This window comes from Myxine glutinosa, chromosome 12 (assembly GCF_964187855.1).
Source record: "Myxine glutinosa chromosome 12, kmMyxGlut1.1, whole genome shotgun sequence".
Classification (NCBI taxonomy): domain Eukaryota; kingdom Metazoa; phylum Chordata; class Myxini; order Myxiniformes; family Myxinidae; genus Myxine; species Myxine glutinosa.
In genome coordinates, this window is record NC_136272.1 from 86,687,374 (window position 1) to 86,707,076 (window position 19,703).

General features: G+C 45.8%; 1 protein-coding gene across 4 annotated transcripts in view; it reads right to left on the reverse strand.

Moving 5' to 3' along the window:
- The window catches only part of LOC137437582 (mRNA-decapping enzyme 1B), a 226,631-nt gene that overhangs the window by 9,927 nt on the left and 197,001 nt on the right, over window positions 1–19,703 (reverse strand). For all 4 annotated transcript variants that reach the window (XM_078766066.1, XM_068132031.2, XM_068132032.2 and 1 more), the window contains one exon: window positions 12,340–12,579. In XM_078766066.1, the coding sequence (XP_078622192.1) occupies window positions 12,340–12,579 (240 nt within the window). The remainder of the gene's footprint in view (window positions 1–12,339; window positions 12,580–19,703) is intronic.

The following is a 19,703-nucleotide window of genomic DNA, read 5'->3' on the forward strand; positions in this document are numbered from 1 at the left end:
CTAAAATGGAGGAACCGAACATGAAAAGTGCTATAGTTCTACAAGGGTAAAACATGTATGCATATAAATTCCAATAAATAAAAGCTGACATTCTGAACTCTCCCCTAATGTTCATCTTTTTATCTCAAATCCAAATTTTTGGAGTACAACAACAAGCAACATGCATTTTAAGGCCATTTTTCCTGCGAGACCGGGGGTTAGCCTTGCAGTCCCCATGACAATCTTCTCCATTTTGCCCTATTTTCTGCATCTCTCTTTGTTAACCTCCTTGCCCGCATTTCTTCTTCCACCATCTTTAGCCAAGTCTTTCTCGGTCTTCCCCGTCCTCTACTTCCTTCGACATTCATTTCCATCACTCTTCTCGACCAGTCACTTTCATCCTTCCTCAACACATGACCAAACTATCTCAACCTGTTCCTCTTCACAGCATCAATCACAGGCTCCATTCCCATCATCTTTCGCAATTCATCATTTGTCTTCCTCTCTCTCAACGATACTCCGCACATCCACCGAACCATTCGCATTTCCACCCTTTCCAGCTTCGTTGCTGCTCTACGTTCATGACCCATGTCTCGCTCCCATAAATCATAACACTTCTCACACATGCAGCATACACCTTTCCCTTCAGCTTCAACGACACTCCCCTCCTCATCAGCACGCCACTCAGTTCCCGAAACTTCTTCCATGCACATCTCGCTCGAGCAACCGTTGCCGAGTCTGATCCACCTTCTCCATTCAGCATGTCTCCGAGGTAGCAAAATGTTTTCACACCTTCCAGCTTCACGCCGTCTCCAAGATCCAACTCAACATTTCCTCCATCTGCAGCTCCCTCTGTGCACACCTTACATTTGAATGTAGCTGCCACACTGGTTAATGACCCTCTCAGACCACTGCATTTTTGATGAACCCACTCAGCGCACATTGTACATTGAATGGAGTTCACTCTGACACCCTTCCTGCACACAGCACATGGCCACTTCCCAGTTCTTTCCACCTCACCACATGCTTTACCACTTGCATCTCCTTCGTCTTTCCTATATTCACCTTCAGACCTTTTGTCTCCATACATTCCTTCCACTTGTTCATCTTTTCCTTCAGTCCATCCATACTTTCCGCAATCAACACCAGATCATCTGCATACAACAACTCCCACGGTAAACCCTTCTTTACGTTCTGAGCCAGCACCTCCATCACAGCTACAAATAGTAGTGGACTTAGTACCGACCCCTGATGCACTCCCACCTTCACCTCAAACTCACCACTGTTCCCATCCTTCGTCCTTACAGCTGTGCGCGCTCTTTTGTACATTGCCATCACTACTCTGATCAACCATTCCCCCACTTCTAACTTCCTCAATGCCCATGTCAATACTTCGCGTGGAACCCTATCGAATGCTTTCTCCAGATCAACAAACCCAAGAAACAACTTCTTCCTCTTCTCCATGTACTTCTCCTGCAACTGCCTCACAATAAAGAGCACGTCTGTCGTTCCTCTTCCTGGCATAAACCCAAACTGCATTTCGTCAATCTTCACCTTTTTTATTTTTTTTCTTCTTTTTTTTTTTTTTTCCTTTTTTTCTTTTTTTTTTGTATACTGAATCGAGGCTCGTGAAAGAGCTGACATTCCAGAACCCCCCATGACATTTACTTCACAAACAAATCAACCAGACAAACAAAATATATAAAAAGAGGGAGCGGAAGACAAGAGAATGGGAAGCACACAAACACTTGAGACCACACAACATTTGAGAGCAGGGAGATGTGTGGGAGGGAGAGGGCTCGGGGGGAGGAGGCGTGGGAAGGGGTGGGGGGTGGGGGGTGGGAGAAGTATAAAACACAAGGACACCAAGGACTTCCAGGTCAGAAGTTGGTATTTCAAAAAGTGGAATTGGGGTGAAATTATCGGGGATAGAAAAGATCAAGGTTTTGGATGGGGGAAGATAAGATAAGAAGATAAGAGATGGTGGTGAACAGCTGTTTTAAAGACCTGGAGGGTGGAGTGGGATTGAAGAGAGTGAGGGAGTTTGTTCCAGAGGCGGGAGAAAAGAGGAATGAAGGAGTGAAGGTGAGCAGACAGTCTTGATTTTGGCAGTTTAACCATAAGAGGGTTGCAGGCAGATCTTGTGCGACCTGTAGGAATATTTGCGGGACAGAGCCCAGAGAGAGCTGGGGGGGCAAGGCCAGAGAGGAGTCGGTAGAAGACGGAAAGACCACCAACCTGCCTGCGGTGAGTGAGTGAAAGGCCCTTGGAGTTAGCTTCATCGCGGGAGATTCCAATGATTCTGAATGCTTTGCTTTCAACAGCGTGAAGACGAGCTAGGTGTGAGGCAGGAGCGCCAGCCCAGAGGGGAGAGCAGTATTCCATTGAGCTGCGGATGAAAGCCTTGTACGTGGTGAGGAGCTCAGGTGTGCCAAGGAAGGACTTCGCACGACGGAGGATGCCCAGTCGGCGACTGGCTTTGGAGGCCAGATTTGAAATGTGGTTTTCCCAGGAAAGATCATGGCAGATAGTGAGACCCAAAAGTTTGAGTGACAGAACTTCTTGGAGAGGATTATTCAGAAAGTAGATGGGAGGGTTGTCCAGTCGGTCTTTTCGGAGAGACATTGTAAGAGTGTGAGATTTGTCAGGATTGAAAGACATGTTCCACTTGTTTGCCCAGTCTGTGATTTTGTCCAGGTCTGCAGAGAGTGAGGAGGCTGCAGACTGTCGATCTGAGGGATGAAGAATGGAGCGACAGAGAGTAGAGTCATCAGCAAAGAGATAGAGAGGATTTTCAAGAGAGTCGGGGAGATCATTGATGAAGACCAGAAAACGCACAGGGCCCAGAACACTGCCTTGGGGAACTCCAGCCTGAACAGGAAGAGGAGATGAGAGAAACCCATTCAGCGCCACACGTTGACTACGACTAGAGAGGAAGTCCGCCAGCCATGCGTGGAGATTTCCATGGATACCAACAGAGGAGAGTTTGGTGAGCAGGGCGGGGTGCCAGACCGTATCGAAGGCACGTGATATGTCAAGGGAGACAGCTCGAATTTCCTGTTTGGCATTGAGGACCTCCATCCATTGTTGAGAAAGCAGAAGCAGCATGTCCAGAGTAGAGTGTCCAGGTCTGAAACCAAATTGATGATCAGAGATCAAGCCATTGGAGAAGAGGAAAGATTTCATATCTGAAGCAATGATGGATTCCATGACTTTGCTGATAATTGGGAGAAGGCTGATTGGTCTGTAGTTGCTGGGATCTGTTTTTGCACCTTTTTTGTGCAAAGCGGTGATGTTGGCAGATTTCCAAGCAGATGGAAGATGACCTTGAGCAAAAGAGAGGGTGAAGAGAACAGAGAGAGGGAGTGAAAGAGCGGAAGAACAGGATTTTAGGACCCGTGGGCTGATGCCGTCAGGTCCAGTTGCAGAATCCGAGTCGAGGGTTGACAGAAACTTTTCCACCTTGTCAGGAGGAAAGGACACAGAGTCCAGGAGCAGCTGGGTACGACTGGGTACGGTGGGTACAGAGAGTGATGGGTTTGGGACACAAGATTTAGAGGCAAACACAGAGTTGAGGCATTCAGCTTTTTCACGCGCGGAGTCAGCCGTGTGGCCGTTTGAGGTGAGGGAGGGGATGGAGGGGGAACAAACACCAGAAACAGATTTGACCAGACGCCACCAGGATTTGGAAGAGGGAGACAGATAAGAGAGTTCTGTCCTGAGAACGGAGAGATATTGTTTCCTGGCTCTCCTGATGGTGGACACACACTTGTTTCGGGCTTTGTGAAAGGAAATGAGATTTCCTTCCGTTGGATTTGCTTTCCAGGAGACGAAAGCAAGTTGTTTCTGGGCAATAGCCTCACCACAAGATTCCGTGTACCATGGACGGGAGGAAGGGTATGACAACTGAAGACGAGATGGGATAAATCTGTGCATGAGAGAGAGCAGTTTACTTTGGAAGAATTCCCAGGATGAGTTGATGTCAGAGGCGGTAGAGATGGGAGACCAGTCCAGATGATTGATGGCTGCTTGAAGACCATGCCAGTTGGCCTGAGTGAAATGCCAGACTCGTCGACGCTGAGGAGGCTCTCTGAGAATGGTCAGAGAGATGTCCACTTTAACAAGCACATGATCAGATGAGCCGATTGGAGCAGAAGAAGAGCAGCAGACATTTTCAGGGAAGTTAGTCATAACCAAGTCCAGAAGAGAAGATGCTCCATTGATTGAGATCCGGGTCGGGAAATTGACAGATTGTGTCAGTCCCAGTGAGTCACAGAAGTCCTTTGCTGAAGAGCCATGGCTGGTGAGAGAGGTACCCACACCCAGCCAACTGGCATGGTGACAATTGAAATCACCACATATGAGGAAGAGAGAGTTGGGATGGGTAGATAGAAGTTGGTCCATGTTATCAGACAGCGAGATGTAGATGGAGTCATGACTGTTTGGTGGACGGTACAACACACATATGAACAAAAGGTGGGAGCGAAGGGGAAGCCGTAGCCAAAGGTATTCCTGGGGGTGAGGTGGAGAGAGGCAGTGCAGGGCGAGTGAGGAAGAGAGTTTTTTATAAAGATAGCAACCCCCCTCCAGGACGAGGCTCAGGTCTATCATACCGGAGGAGGGAGTAACCTGGGAGAGATACCAAGGAATCAAAGACATCATGAAGGAGGAAAGTTTCTGTTAAGCAGATCACGTCTGGTTTGTCAGAAGCAACCTGTATGGAGAGATCAGTCAAGTTTGAGCGAAGGCCCCGGATGTTTGAGGTCCATACTGTTAAAGAAGAGGAAGGGGGAGCATCGGATACAGAACAGGGGGGGGGGGGAGCGGTACGGTATGATGTGGAAGAGGAGGAAGAGGTAGGGAGAGCTGTTGAAGGTGCGTCAGAGATTTCAGAACAGCTTGGAGAAAGGGAAGTATGGGGTGGACAAAAGGTTTGATGGTGATTGGGTGAGGCGCAGTGAGGTGTTGTTTGAGGAGGGGGAAGAGTGAGGCAGCAGGTTGAGGGAGCTGAAGGTGAGAGTTGGAAGGGGGAAGAAGCGGGGAGGACGCTTTGAGGAGGAGGGGTGAGAGGGGAGTCTTGGAGGGGAGGAGTGAGGGAGGGTCTCAGAGGGGAGGGGTGTGGGGGGAGTTTAGGAGGGAAGGGGCAAGGGGGGAGATCTGAAAGGGATGGGTGATGGGGAAGATTTGGAGGGGAGGGGCAAGGGGGAAGATTTGAAAGGGATGGGTGATGGGGAAGATTTGGAGATTTGGAGGGGAGGTTTGGAGGGGAGGGGTGAGATTGGATTTTTAAAAATGTATGATTAATGGGAAACGAACATTTCTTGCAAAATGAGTTTCTTGCGACCTTCTTCCTTATCCTCCTCTCCAACACCCTTTCCAATACCTTCATTCCATGCTCCAATAACTTTATCGCTCGGTACGAGCCACACTCCAGAGGGTCACCTTTCCCCTTGTATAGAGGGACGAGGGTACTCGGTTCCCAATCCACTGGAATGCGGCCTTCTTTCACCACCAGATTACAGATCTCTGTCATTCTCTTCACACCCCAACTTCCTGCTGCCTTTAACATATCTCCCACAACTCCCGTCGGCCCTCCCGCTTTTCTACCCTTCATTGCTTTTATCGCTTCCTCAACTTCCTTCTCAGTTATCTTCTCTGCCGGTCCTAAAACTGGGTTACTCTCTATGTTGCCATCCCATTCATTCTCTGTATTCAACAGTATGTATGTCCAATCCAAATTTTTTGAGTACATCAAACAACATGCATTTTAAGGCTATTTTCCCTGCTAGAGTGGGGGTTAGCCTTGCGGTCCGGTTGCGGTCAAATTTTTTGTTGCGGTCAAATTTTTTGAGTATACAGCAATAATAACAAATTTGACTTCACTGTTGCAATACTTGAGGGCACTGTACGTGTTTATTTGTCCACTCTCCTATGCGATACATTGTGATGAGTGCTTGGATCCCAATGTCTCACAGTAATCATAATATAGATAAGTGTGGTTTATGTTCGGTATTAAATTGACAATGTAGTTTTTGTGCAATAAGTGCATGTTTACATTCTATGAGGTGTACATATCTGTCATATTCCATAAATGTTCGTTAATGCCCCCCTAACCAGGGGAACCCCCCGCCCATCCCCCTTCCACCGCAAATTCCACCCTCCCCCAGTCCTTCATCGATTGAAAATTCTCCCTTGCACACACAAGCACCGACTTTGGGGAGAGAAAAGTAAGCCCAAAGAGGGCAAAGTAGTTTTTCTGGTGAGCCAATTCAGCTTCAGCACAAGGAAAAGATGGTATGGGGATTGAGAAGGAGATGGGCCAGTGTGTTTGTTTGTGGTGTTGGTTGGAATTTCCATATGCGGGTTTCAGAAGGTGGAACAGAGCCCTCACTGGTCTTGAAGTATCCACCTCCATGTGTGTGTTGTGTGTATGTGTATATGTGTATATGTGTGTATGTGTGTATGTGGAAATGTGTATATGTGTGAATGAATGAATGAATGAATGATCGTTTTAAGGCCATTTTCCCTGCTATAGCGGGGGTTAGCCTTACGGGCCCCATGACAATCATGGTTCCCTGCTTGAGGCAATGTTTTTATGGCCGGATGCCCTTCCTGACGCCAACCCTTGGTCACACTCTTATGATGCGCAGGGATACGGTGTACCTATTCTAAATCGGGGTACACACCGTGATCATTCATCCCAGCAAGCTGGTACTCAATTTGCCGACCTCGGAAGGATGACAGGCTGAGTCAACCCCCTGGTGTTAATTCAGCGATCGATCGGGATTCGAACCCAGGATCCTAGGATCCCAAGCCGGCATCCTAACCGCTAAGCCAACACCAGGTATATGTGTATATGTGTATATGTGTGTTTGTGTATGTGTATATGTGTATGTGTATATGTGTATGTGTATATGTGTATGTGTACATGTGTATGTGTACATGTGTATGTGTGTATATGTGTATGTGTGTATGTGTATATGTGTACATGTGTATATGTGTGTATGTGTGTATGTGTATATGTGTGTATGTGTATATGTGTATATGTGTATATGTGTGTATGTGTATATGTATGTGTATATGTATATGTGTATATGTGTATGTGCATGTGTATTTGTGTACATGTGTACATGTGTATATGTGTGTATGTGTATGTGTATATGTGTGTGTATATGTGTGTGTGTGTGTGTGTGTGTGTGTGTGTGTGTGTGTGTGTGTGTGTGTGTGCGCGCGCATGCGCGATTGGGACACTCATGCGTCTGCGTGTGCGTGAGCGTGTGCGTGTCTGCATATACATGAGCACGCTACCCTCCTTTGTTTGTTAACGTGCGGTTTAGATCTCCCTCCAGTTTACACTTTACAATCACCATCATCGATGGCATCCATTCATCTCCGTAAGGTGGTGGATATGCGCAGCACTTCTTGGTGAGGTCAGTCATGTGTTAAACTTCTGTTGGTGACTGCACAAGCCAATTTGGGAGCCGCAGAGTCTTCCACAGGTGCTACAGTAGTTGGCGAGGTTGGCGTCTCTGTAGTTGTGGGATGATGTTGTTTGTGGCTACAGCGTCTGTTGTGCAGCTGCTCCAACGACTGGTTATTATGATTACTTATTCCAGCCCACACTTACAGTTTACAAGTATTACACGTTTACAGTTTACAAGTTTACACTTGTACGAAGTCAAAAATTGCATGGAGAACAAAAACCCACAAACTGTCCGACGTTTTAAAATGATTGTTAAAGACAAAGAAATGAAAACGGTTTAAAGCAAAGCTGCATTATAAACTGGAACAGCACTCAGTAGAGCGCATACCTCCACCAGGCTCAATATTTATGTTTTGTATCCCACTGATAAGCCAGATCTGGAAACAGACATGAAACAAAATCTAATCGGCTTGTTGCTGACGTCGAATGAACTCATCCACCGAGTTGTGTCATAATCGGTCCACAACTTTTTGAAACATCATATTGAGTGTAGTTTTGGGATCATTTCTCAATTGTAAAGAATCACTTTTTTTAAAAATTGGCTGATCCAGATCCAGATTTAAATCTTCACCAAAATTGACTCAATTCTTCCTGGTCACACACCTAACCTATCCACCAAGTTTTGTCCGAATCAGTAAATATCTGAGATATCGTGCTATACATAATTTTTTCCTCATCTCTCAATGGTGAAGATTCAAATGAAAAATTCTCAGATCCAGATCTTCACCAACATCTAATCATTTCGTCCTTTTTACATACTACCCAACATCTACACCAAATTTTGTCTGAATCCATCCACCTTTTTGAGACATCCTGTTCACAGACAGACAAACAAACAGACAGGGGTGAAAACAACCTCCATCCACCTTCAGTGGCAGAGGTAACCAAAGAAATGTGTAGATTCCATAGACTCCTTTAGAGAAGGACTGGAACGTCCCATGCTCGGGGTTTGTAACTTGAGTCTGAAGGATTAACTTAAGTCCTGGGCTAAAATGACTTCTAGAAGGGCTAGAGACACGATCTCGGGATCAAAATAGGGGTTTTTGAGGATGGCGAGTTCAATAGCGACATTTCCAACATCACCTGGGGTCATCTTCAAGGTCAAAAGGTCATATTTCAAGGTCAAATTAGTGAATTTTGGCAATTTTTGCCCGTTTTTTGTGTCTAACTCATAAACGGTGAGAGATGGCTGATTATAATAAGAGGCAAGTTTGTAGAGCTGTCCAAATTTAATATATATTGGCATATATCGTATTACACAAACCATAGACTCCTTTAGAGAAGGACTGGAACGTCACGACCTCGGGGTTTGTAACTTGAGTCTGAGTTCCCATTTTCTATCTCGTTTTCTATGAATGCCTCGTTTTCTATGCAAATACCACAGCACTTTACTATTGGATGGATTGGAATGAAATTGCCATATGACATGTAATTTATGTAATAAAATAATAAATAAATAAATAAATAAATAAAATATAATAGTCTATTATAACAGATTAGTTTCCCTCGAAAAAATGATTTGAATATACATTATTTATTTCCATTTGGCAACTTTATTTTTCAACAATTTTGTTTTTAATTTTTTTGATTTGTGTATTAATTATTATTTATTTTAAAATTAATTGTGATATTTCACATTTAATATCGGAAATCAGCAAAATAATATGTTTCTCTTCTCTTTCAGAAACTGTCCAGCTGGTGATCTCACAGGATCTTTGTTTTGTTTCCTGCTTTCATGACAAGATGCCACGTCGTTGCAGCTGCTTTGGCTGTAAAGGAAACTATGATGGGACGCCTTATGTAAAGGTCCTATCCTTCCCAAAAGATCCTGAGGAGAGGGAGAGATGGATTTTGGCAATGCCGAATGAGAAAGAAAGCTTGAGGCGTTTGAAGGAGATATATATATTTGTGAGACACATTTCAATTGTAAATGGGTGTCAGTTAAGGGTGGCAAGCGACCCAAAGAACCCCCATCAATATTTCCTGGATTACCAAAATCAGTTTTGAAGCAGGTTACTTCAGCCCCACGCCCAACATCATCTTCTACATCAGAATCAAGAACTAAGAAGGTGCATGCAGCTGCTGAGGCTGCAGACAAGATCCAAGATTTCGACCACTTCTGCGCCAAAACCAGCTCCTATTTTCCTGGCTTTAACGTCATAAAAGACCAGAAAAACCTGTACCTATCAATAACTGACGCTACTGGACAAACTGTCAGGCAGTTCTTTCATTTCCAACAAGTCAGCTCACCTTTTGGATTCCTATTCTTGAATAGAGTTGAGAAAGATGGCATTGAGGTGCCCAAACGACTTTTTCCTTTGCAAAAGAACAGCTTGCTCTCAAAACGGTCCCAGATTAGATCCATAACTGACCAGGTAAACACCTATGAGTACACAAGCCAGGAAATTCTTCCACACGTAATAAGCCAGCTCTGCAAGATGACTGAGGCACACGAGCTTCCTCATTTAACCTTCCTTCTGTCGCAGCTGCGGCATGTGTTCATACCTCCTGATGGTCGCCGATTTGATACCGATACTATGATTTTCGCAATGCAGCTTCACAACATATCACCCAGTGCATACAAAATGATTCGTCGATCCGGCCTAATCATTCTACCATCAACAAAAAAGGTAAAACAGGTGCTTTCTAGTAGTCTGCAGGACTCCAACCTCAAAACGTTGTTCGACCAGCTTAAGCCGCAGCAGCGTTTGGTCAATTTAATGTTTGACGAGGTAAAGCTGGTCGAGACATTGCGATTTTCTGGAGGGCATGTTCTAGGATACGCTCAAAATGCTGCAGCGGGGGGTGACCATGAAATGCTTGCTTCACATGCTATGGTTGTTGAAGTTGCCTGCCATTTTGGTGGTCCACGCTATATTCTACGCGTTTTGCCCTGCAAAAAACTAACTGCCGATCAGCTGAAGGAACTCCTCATCGAAGCTGCCTCAGCTGTAGTTGGTGCTGGCGGTACTGTGATTTCTTTGATATGTGACAATTGCAATACCAATCGCAGTGTTTATTCAAAACTTGGAGGATCGGGAAGTTGTCAAGTGCTATCGATTCAAGAGCAATCTATGTTCTTTGTGTACGACTACGTGCACATCTTCAAAAATGTTCGCAACAACTGGATTACTGTTGATGGCCAGACACTCTCATTTGTCGTACATGGCAATGAGTACAAAGCTTACTGGAGTGATATTTGGAAGCTTTATGAGATCGACCGAGCTACTCCTATTCGCTTAACCAAGCTGACGCACACCACTGTTTTCCCCAAGCACCTTCAACGCCAGAGCGTACCCTTGGTATGTCAGGTGTTCAATGACAAGACTGTCGCTGCCTTAAATACCTTCAAGGATTCACTGGGCATCAGCGAAGGCACCATCATTCTCACCCAGACAATGAGTGAGTGGTTCAAGATGATGAATGTGAAAGACCGTTTCTCAGCTATCCATCTGCGCGACGAATCCAGACAGCCTTGGACAGCAGACTGTACAAGTTTCACGAGGCTGGAGGAGGCCTGCCAAATTATATCTACCTGCGCATGGCAAGGAGGTGGTGGTCGTAAGCTGAAGCTAACTCGGCAAACTGCTGAAGCCTTCACTGTGTCCACACGTAATAATGTGGATGCTGCCAAATTGCTTCTGGCAGAGAAAGACTTTGACTACGTTCTTCCTGCTATATTCGCGGATGAAGCCTTGGAAAAGTTTTTCGGCCAAGCCAGGCAAAGATGCGGTGGAAACTTCGACATTGACGTCGTTGACATTATGGCTGCAGCTAAAATTGCAAATTTGCAGACACTCGTTAAGCATGACATTATGCCAGAATCTAGTTCTCGTGTGCTTGTTTGCGACAAGAATTGTGGTACTTCCATAAATCCAGATGAGCGAAGTGAACTCATTGACGAGATCACTCCTCATGACACTCAGGAACTCTTGAGGTCTGATGATGCCCTTAAGCATAAAGTTGTTTATTTGGCCAGATACCTTGTTCATAAATATGGTGATAGCACCAGTATGGAGGAGATCATGGATGATGAAGATGGTAACGAGGTGTCATCTGAGTTCCTAGATAATTTGAATAGAGGTGGACTGAGTGTGCCAACTATGTCAACCGTCTTCTTTGTACATAATGCCTATATTGCATGGCATGACTAAAATGCGTTCCCGCTTTCATTTTGCTAAGCTGTTATCCTTTGTAGATGCACCTTTAGCTAGTAATAATGCAGCATGTACTACTTTAGCTAACATTCGATTGAAAGCTCATGTCCTCAATGTCAGTGACAAAGAAAAGGCTGTGGGATGCCTCAGGAGGCAAGAAAAGCTCTCCAACTAGCGATAGCTCTCCAACTAGTGATAGACATAGACATAGTTGTAATAGACATTTTTTACAAAATATTATTGAAAAACGGTGCATTGTTATTATTCGAATGTGTATTTGCTGTATGTTTGTATGTTTGTGTAATACGATATATGCCAATATATATTAAATTTGGACAGCTCGACAAACTTGCCTCTTATTATAATCAGCCATCTCTCACCGTTTATGAGTTAGACACAAAAAACGGGCAAAAATTGCCAAAATACACGAATTTGACCTTGAAATATGACCTTTTGACCTTGAAGATGACCCCAGGTGGTGTTGAAAATGTCGCTATTGAACTCGCCGTCCTCAAAAACCCCTATTTTGACCCCGAGATCGTGTCTCTAGCCCTTCTAGAAGTCATTTTAGCCCAGGACTTAAGTTAATCCTTCAGACTTAAGTTACAAACCCCGAGGTCGTGACGTTCCAGTCCTTCTCTAAAGGAGTTTATGGTAGATTCAGATATGTTTCCTAAAAACTCTGCTTTGCAATGAAACATATCTGTTGCTGAAGTTCACCTGCAACAGATGCAGAAGTGCGTCTCGTAGCTGTGCACGTGTCAGTGCAGAGTCGGGTACATACGGGCTAGACCGTGGACCACCAGGGGCTGCGAGTATGTCCCCACCGATGTGCAATGCAGATCCTTGCATGCGTGTTCCAGAAAGCACAGAAACACGTTGTTGTGGAGTAGCTGGCTGTTGAAAGGTCTCAGGGGCAAGAAGCACCTCAGACGTCGTCAGCGCAGCATGCGATATGAGCTGCACAAACAGGAATAGGTGCAAGGTAAACAAGAAAAAGCATCAGTAAGTTGGTTGGTTTAGTAATAATAATAATAATAATTCATTTATTTTGTATAGCGCTTTTCCAGAAGCCCAAAGGCGCTTTGACAGAGTGGAAAACATAATGCATAACAATACATGAAAACAACAATTGCAAAAAGACAAGAATCAAGAAAACAAACAGCAGCGATATACGGCATATATATAAGACAAGAATCAAAAAGACAAGACAAGAATCAATAGGGAAATATTTAAAGCAAAAGGAGGGAGAAGGAGAAGAGATAGTCAGGGGTTAAATGCTGTGGGTTGAATGTTGAATGCAGCGTTGAACAGGTGGGTCTTTAGTGATGTTTTGAATGTGGTGAGTGAGGAGGAGTCTCTGATGGTGTGAGGTAGTGAGTTCCAGAGGGTGGGAGCAGCGATGGAGAAGGCCCTGTCCCCCCAGGATCTGAATTTGGTCCGGATGGAGGGGGTCAGGAGGTTGGTACCAGCAGAGCGGAGGTTGCGGGTGGGAGTGTGTCTGGAGAGGAGGTCAGCCAGGTAGGATGGGGCCAGGTTATGGAGGGCTTTGTATGTCAAGAGGAGGATTTTGTACTGGATTCTCTGGGGGATGGGGAGCCAGTGAAGCTTGTAAAGGACGGGGGTGATGTGGTCACGGGTCCGGGAATGAGTGAGTAGACGGGCAGCGGAGTTCTGAATGTATTGGAGTTTATTGGTGATTTTTGAGGGTGAACCATAGAGGAGGCTATTGCAGTAGTCCAGACGGGAGGTGATGAAGGCGTGGATGAGGGTTTCTGCAGCCGTGGAGGAGAGGGATGAGCGGAGACGGGCAATGTTTTTCAGGTGAAAGAAGGCTGACTTTGTGATCTGTTTAGTGTATTTGTCGAAGGAAAGGGTTTGGTCAAAGATGACGCCAAGATTCCGGATGTGAGGGGAGGTGGATACTGGGATACCGTCGATGTTGAGGGCAAAGTTATGGGTGGATTTTGTGAGCGTTTTTGGGCCAATGATGATTATTTCAGATTTATCACAGTTAAGCTTGAGGAAGTTGATTTGAAGCCAGGATTTTATTTCAGTGATGCAGTTTGTCAGGATAGAGTGGGTGTCGGTGGAGACGGACTTGGTGGAGATGAAAAGCTGGATGTCATCGGCGAAGCAGTGGAATTGGAGACCATGACGGCGGATTAAGTGACCGAGCGGGGACAGGTAAAGGATGAAGAGGAGGGGGCCAAGAACTGAACCTTGGGGGACACCTTGGGGGAGGGGAGCAGTGGGGGATTTGCAGTTATTGATGGAGATGAACTGGCATCTGTCAGAGAGGTATGATTTAATCCAAGAGAGGGCAGTGCCGGTGACGTTAAAGGTGGATTCAAGTCGGGTGAGGAGGATAGTGTGATCGATGGTGTCAAAGGCAGCGCTGAGGTCGAGGAGGACGAGAATGTTGAGGTTGCCAGCGTCAGAGGAGAGGAGAAGGTCGTTGGTGATTTTGAGGAGAGCAGTTTCAGTACTGTGGTTGGAGCGGAATCCGGATTGGAATGTTTCATACAAGTTATTGGCAGAGAGATGATGTTTGAGTTGAGTGGCTACAGCGCGTTCCAAAACTTTTGACAGAAAGGGTAGGTTGGAGATGGGTCTGAAGTTGTTTAGGGTGTCAGGGTTTAGACCAGGTTTTTTTAGAATGGGGGTAACAGCAGCAATTTTGAGGGAAGGTGGGACGATGCCTGTAGACAGGGAGGAGTTTATTGTTGCAATGATAAGTGGAGAGAGAGCAGGGAGGGAGGCTTTGACAAAGCTGGAGGGGATGGGGTCAAGAGTGCAGGTGGCAGTTTTCATTCCTATGAGGAGTTCAGAGAGGTCAGTAGGAGAGATTGGGGAGAACCGAGACAGGGGATGGCAGGACAAGGGGGGGCAGGTGGTTGGAGGGGGAGCGGGTGCGGCGGTGGTCAAGCTGTTGTAGATGTTGTCAATTTTGCGTTGGAAGAAAGAGAGGAAGGAGATGCAGTTGTCTACTGTGAATGACTGGGTGGTGGTGTTCAGGGGGCGGAGGAGTTTGTTTATTGTCGAGAAGAGTGCTTTTGGGTTTCCGGAGCCAGAGTGGATAATTTGAGAGTAGTAGGCAGAGCGGGCGCGGGAGAGGGCATCTTTGTAGTGTTGTATGTGGTCCTTGTAGGCTTGGGAGTGAACTGTGAGACCCGTTTTATTGCGGAGTCTTTCAAGTTGGCGAGCACGAGTTTTCATCAGGTGGAGTTCAGGGGTAAACCAGGGAGCAGAATGGGTGAAAGAAACTGTTTTGGTTTTTACAGGCGCAAGCTGGTCAAGGCAGGAGGAGAGAGTGTGGTTGTAGTAGTCAGTGAGGTCGGAAGGGGTGTGGAGGTCAATGAAGGGAGAAGTGGACATTTTTTCAGAGAGGGTGGATGAGAATGAGGTAGGTGAAAGAGCGTTTAGCTTACGGAAGTTGATTGTGCGATAATGCCTTGGTGTTGGGGCGGGGATGTTGATGGTCAGAGTGATGGCTAAGTGGTCAGAGAGGGTGAGGTCGGAGCCATAGAGATGGTGCAAATTTAATCCAGTGGAGCAGACAAGGTCCAAAATGTGACCACGGATATGGGTAGGAAAGTCGACATGTTGAGTGAGGTTAAAGCAGGTGAGTAAATCAGTGAAGTCAGTGGTTATTGTGGAGTCAGTGGAGTCCATGTGGATATTGAAATCACCAAGGAGGAGGATTGAGGGGGAGAGGGAACATAGCTGGGTCAGAAAGTAGGAGAAGTCAGACAGGAATGATGGGTGTGGTTTGGGAGGGCGGTAGACGACAGCCATGACTGACTGCGTGTGACCAGAGAGTTTTAAAGCCAGGTGTTCAAATGATGGAGCAGATGAGATGGAGATGAGGTTGGTCTTGATGTCTTGACGGTGGATAACGGCAATTCCACCACCTCGGCCCTCCGAGCGTGGTTTATTGACGTAGGAATATCCATTGGGTGTGGTGAGGTTGAGTGTGTAGTAGTCCAGAGGTTGTTGCCAGGTTTCGGTGAGACAGAGAAAGTCCAGTTTGTTATCCAGGATGTATTCGTTCAGGATGAGGCATTTATTGTTGAGGGACCGGGTGTTGAACAGGGTGAGCTTGATGTTGTTTTGAACAGCAGGGATGAATTCAGGTGATTTAGCCAGGGTTCGTAGGCAAGAGGTGCGATCGTGTGGGTTGCTGTGACCAGGTGCGCTGGGACGAAGAGTGAGAGTGCGCTGAGCCGACCAGAGGACGGGGATGGAGTGACCTGATTGCAAATAAACAAACTTGCGACCGGAGCCACGGTGAATGTACCTGGGTCGTCGGAGGAGTCCATTTGATTTGATGGCAGAGATGCATGATGGGGTGGAGCGGGTATTGAGCAGAAGAAGCCTTGCGGCGGAGTACTTCAGAGCCATGCCAGGCAGGAGCGAAGGGACGAGTACGAGGCCAAGATCGAGGAGGCAAAGCGGCAAACGCAGCGGCAAACGCAGCGGCAAACGACTGCAGCCGCTAATCAAGACCACAGCGGCAAACAAGGCCACAAAGACCACAAGGCCACCGGCAAACAAGGCCACGGCCACAAACAACGGGAGCGGGCCTTTCGATTCCGTATTCCGTACCATCAAAAGCAGATTCCGTTATCCAGCCGGAGAACACGCGGCACGTGCGGGTGTGAAAAGGCAGGACAGGTGTGAGATGTCAGGTCAGAAAAGTAGAAGCAGACCCTGTACATCCATCCAGTCGGAGAAGCTGCGAATATGCAACGCCAGCGTCCTCTCGCAACCGAACCCGGAAGAGGAGTGAATTTGAAATTTGAATTCAAATTTGAAATTTGAATTTGAATTCACTCCGGTGTAGTAGAAGTGAATTAAGGCGAAAGGATTACAGCTAGATATTGGGGAGGTGGAAGGGGTAGCGTGGGAGAGGGGTAAAATTGCCTTGGGCAGGTACATTTAAATTCTACCACTTCCTCTCGTCATCAAGTTCTGCCGAAAAGTACCTAATGCCACCTATTGAAGTAAAATACAACCCACATGTACACTGGGTATTACAAGTGATAATACCAAACTAGAAAGAGCAATCAGAGATTGCAGACCCTCACCAGGCCTTGTTTTGTGTGGTGTTCTGTGCTTGTGTGTGTGCTGGCATGCTACGTAATTAATCCATGACAATACAAACAAACAGGGGTTACCTCCATCCAACCACATACATAACCTCCATCCATCCTCGATTGTGTCGGTAATTAATTGGCATACTCACATTTCAATAGTACTCAATTAATATAACTCCTTACTTACTTTCCAATGGTACTGTTACGGTCACGGATTTCAGGGTCTACTACAAGGGGGATCCTCTGGTCCTCTCAGACTACCAGACACAAGGCCATCGACCCCGGATAACCACGCTCCGGCTGGTTGCTATTCAACTGCAAACGCGAATCAGTTTACCAAATCTCCCAGGATCTTCCGTCGAGTTACCATTTACTTGGAGGGGTGGGTGGGGGGGGGGGGGGGGGGGGGGAGGGGGCGAGGTGGGAGGGGACGTGGCTTTCTAACCGGGTTTCACGCCCTCGATATATGCACTGATCTTATCTTGGATTTTAATCAGATGCAGCCAAGTGGAACTGCCAGTGCACACCGGATATAGTCTGGAACAATCTGAGGGAACTGAAATGTCTTGGCTTTCACTATTGAAGTGCCAACAGTCACTAGTACAGGCTAGAGTCCCTGTATATAGAGAGTTGTGTCAACTCAAATTTGGACGCCATTTTGTGTCTAAGTGTGTCGGATTAGATATACATGTACATTCGCGACATGGGGTGATATATTCTAAACCTGCTAAAAAAAATTTTACTACACATATTTAGTCTTATTATTACATACAGGTGATATTTGTTTTGTCAAAAACTCAGCTATTGCCGTGAAAAAGAGCTGTGTGGTGATATTAAAAGTGGTATGGCAATGCATATTACAAGCCAACACTGCATATAAGAGCTAACATTATAAGTAAGACAAACCAATGCTGTCGTTCTCTGAATTTTAATAACTTTTAGAAAGGAGTGTGGGCATATCCAATATTTTTTAAAGGGTGCCGAGAGCAATTCCGGTGTAGGACTTCCAGCCGACATATAGTCTAACACACTTAAAACAAATTCTGTACGTGGTATTGCCATATTTCTATAGTGTACAACTTTAGTTTTATCGACATTTATATTCAATTTCCATTGTAATGATTTAACAAGCTGCAAGTCAGCTTCTGTCTCTGACATAAGGAAAACGTCATCGGCATCTAGTAAGATTGAAACGTTCATTTATTACTACACCCTTGCCCAGAACTCTGATGGATATTGCCTGATCGATTAATATGTTTCATAGCTGGCGACTTAATTAACACTTAATTTTCGACTGCGCCAAGCCGTAATTAAACAGAGAAAAAACTTTTAAAAATACCTGCAGTGTGCACGGTTCGTCAAGTCAAACAGATATGGAAAAGCACAGATAAGACGTCGTATTCACCATAACTTGTTTAATTTCACCAGGAACACGATGAGGCCAACACAGTAAACATTCAGTACAAAACTTGGTTCATACATTCAGTACAGAACATGATTCATACATTCAGACCGTAAGAAAACTCTGCCCGTAATACAACACTCTGACCAGACCAACACTTCATCCCACTACGTTCACTCCTCACAAGTGAAACTCATCACTACTCCGTTCACTCCTCACAAGTGAGACTCATCACTACTCCGTTCACTCCTCACAAGTGAGACTCATCACTACTCTGTTCACTCCTCACAAGTGAGACACCATCACTACTCCGTTCACTCCTCACAAGTGACTCATCACTGCTCCGTTCATTCCTCACAAGTGAGACTCATCACTACTCCGTTCACTCCTCACAAGTGAGACTCATCACTACTCCGTTCACTCCTCACAAGTGAGACTCATCACTACTCTGTTCACTCCTCACAAGTGAGACACCATCACTACTCCGTTCACTCCTCACAAGTGACTCATCACTGCTCCGTTCATTCCTCACAAGTGAGACTCATCACTACTCCGTTCACTCCTCACAAGTGAAACTCATCACCACTCCGTTCACTCCTCACAAGTGAAACTCATCACTACTCCGACAAGTGAAGACTTGAATTGCTTTCGGATCGCTTTCCAGCTCTTTCGTCTGACTTTCGCTTCCCAAATTTGTCTTCTGACTTTATCACTTGGAAATCTATACATCTTATATTTCCCAGATTGGTTTGAACAACCAAAAGCAGAACAACCAGTCATTTTGTTTGGCAATAAACAACATTCCCGTACCAAGCTGACGTTCACGCACGGTGAAGTTAGACACAAAATGGCGCCACGAAATCACGTGACCAGAAATCTCGGGTCAGCGCATGGCGCAACTCTCTTTATACAGAGACTCTAGTACAGGCTATCCAAGACAAATGAAGGAAATTACATGCACAGACCGTTCGGAAGAACAAATGTATAGGGAGGGTTTATGTACAACAGGGGGGGCAAGGAAAAGCATGTGTACATTCAAAGCAAATGGCTGTATTTTATGACCATCAGACAAGAACACAAGACAAGCAATGGGGAGTATTCAGGTAGGTGCGGCAATGTGCACATGAGCAAAAAGGACACAGTGCAGAGTTAACCAGTCTAATTATCCCACTTATTACAATCTTACAAACATAACAATGGCGACAAATCAGTCACACCAGCAGAGTTTAAGAGGGAGAGAGAGATCAAGGCTGGTCCTCTCTTTACCTCACCGCGCGATGACCTTCGTGTCCTTCGCTTCCCTGCGCTATGGAATGGGTAAAAGAGGAAAATAACTGGTTGAGCTCTATTAGTTATGGACTGGGAAATTTCTGATTCTCTGGTCTGCTCCCAGCTCTAGTTATGGTTCAGCACCCAGGTCATCTCATCCAACTCCCTGTCTGGAACTCCACTCTCAGCCAGACTTGGGAATTGTGGACTCGTACTCTCCAGCCAGACCAGACTTGCAGACTCCAGACCTACTCGTTGAACCCAGACCTCCTCGGTGAACCCAGACCTACTGACTAATCACTGACTTTTATCTG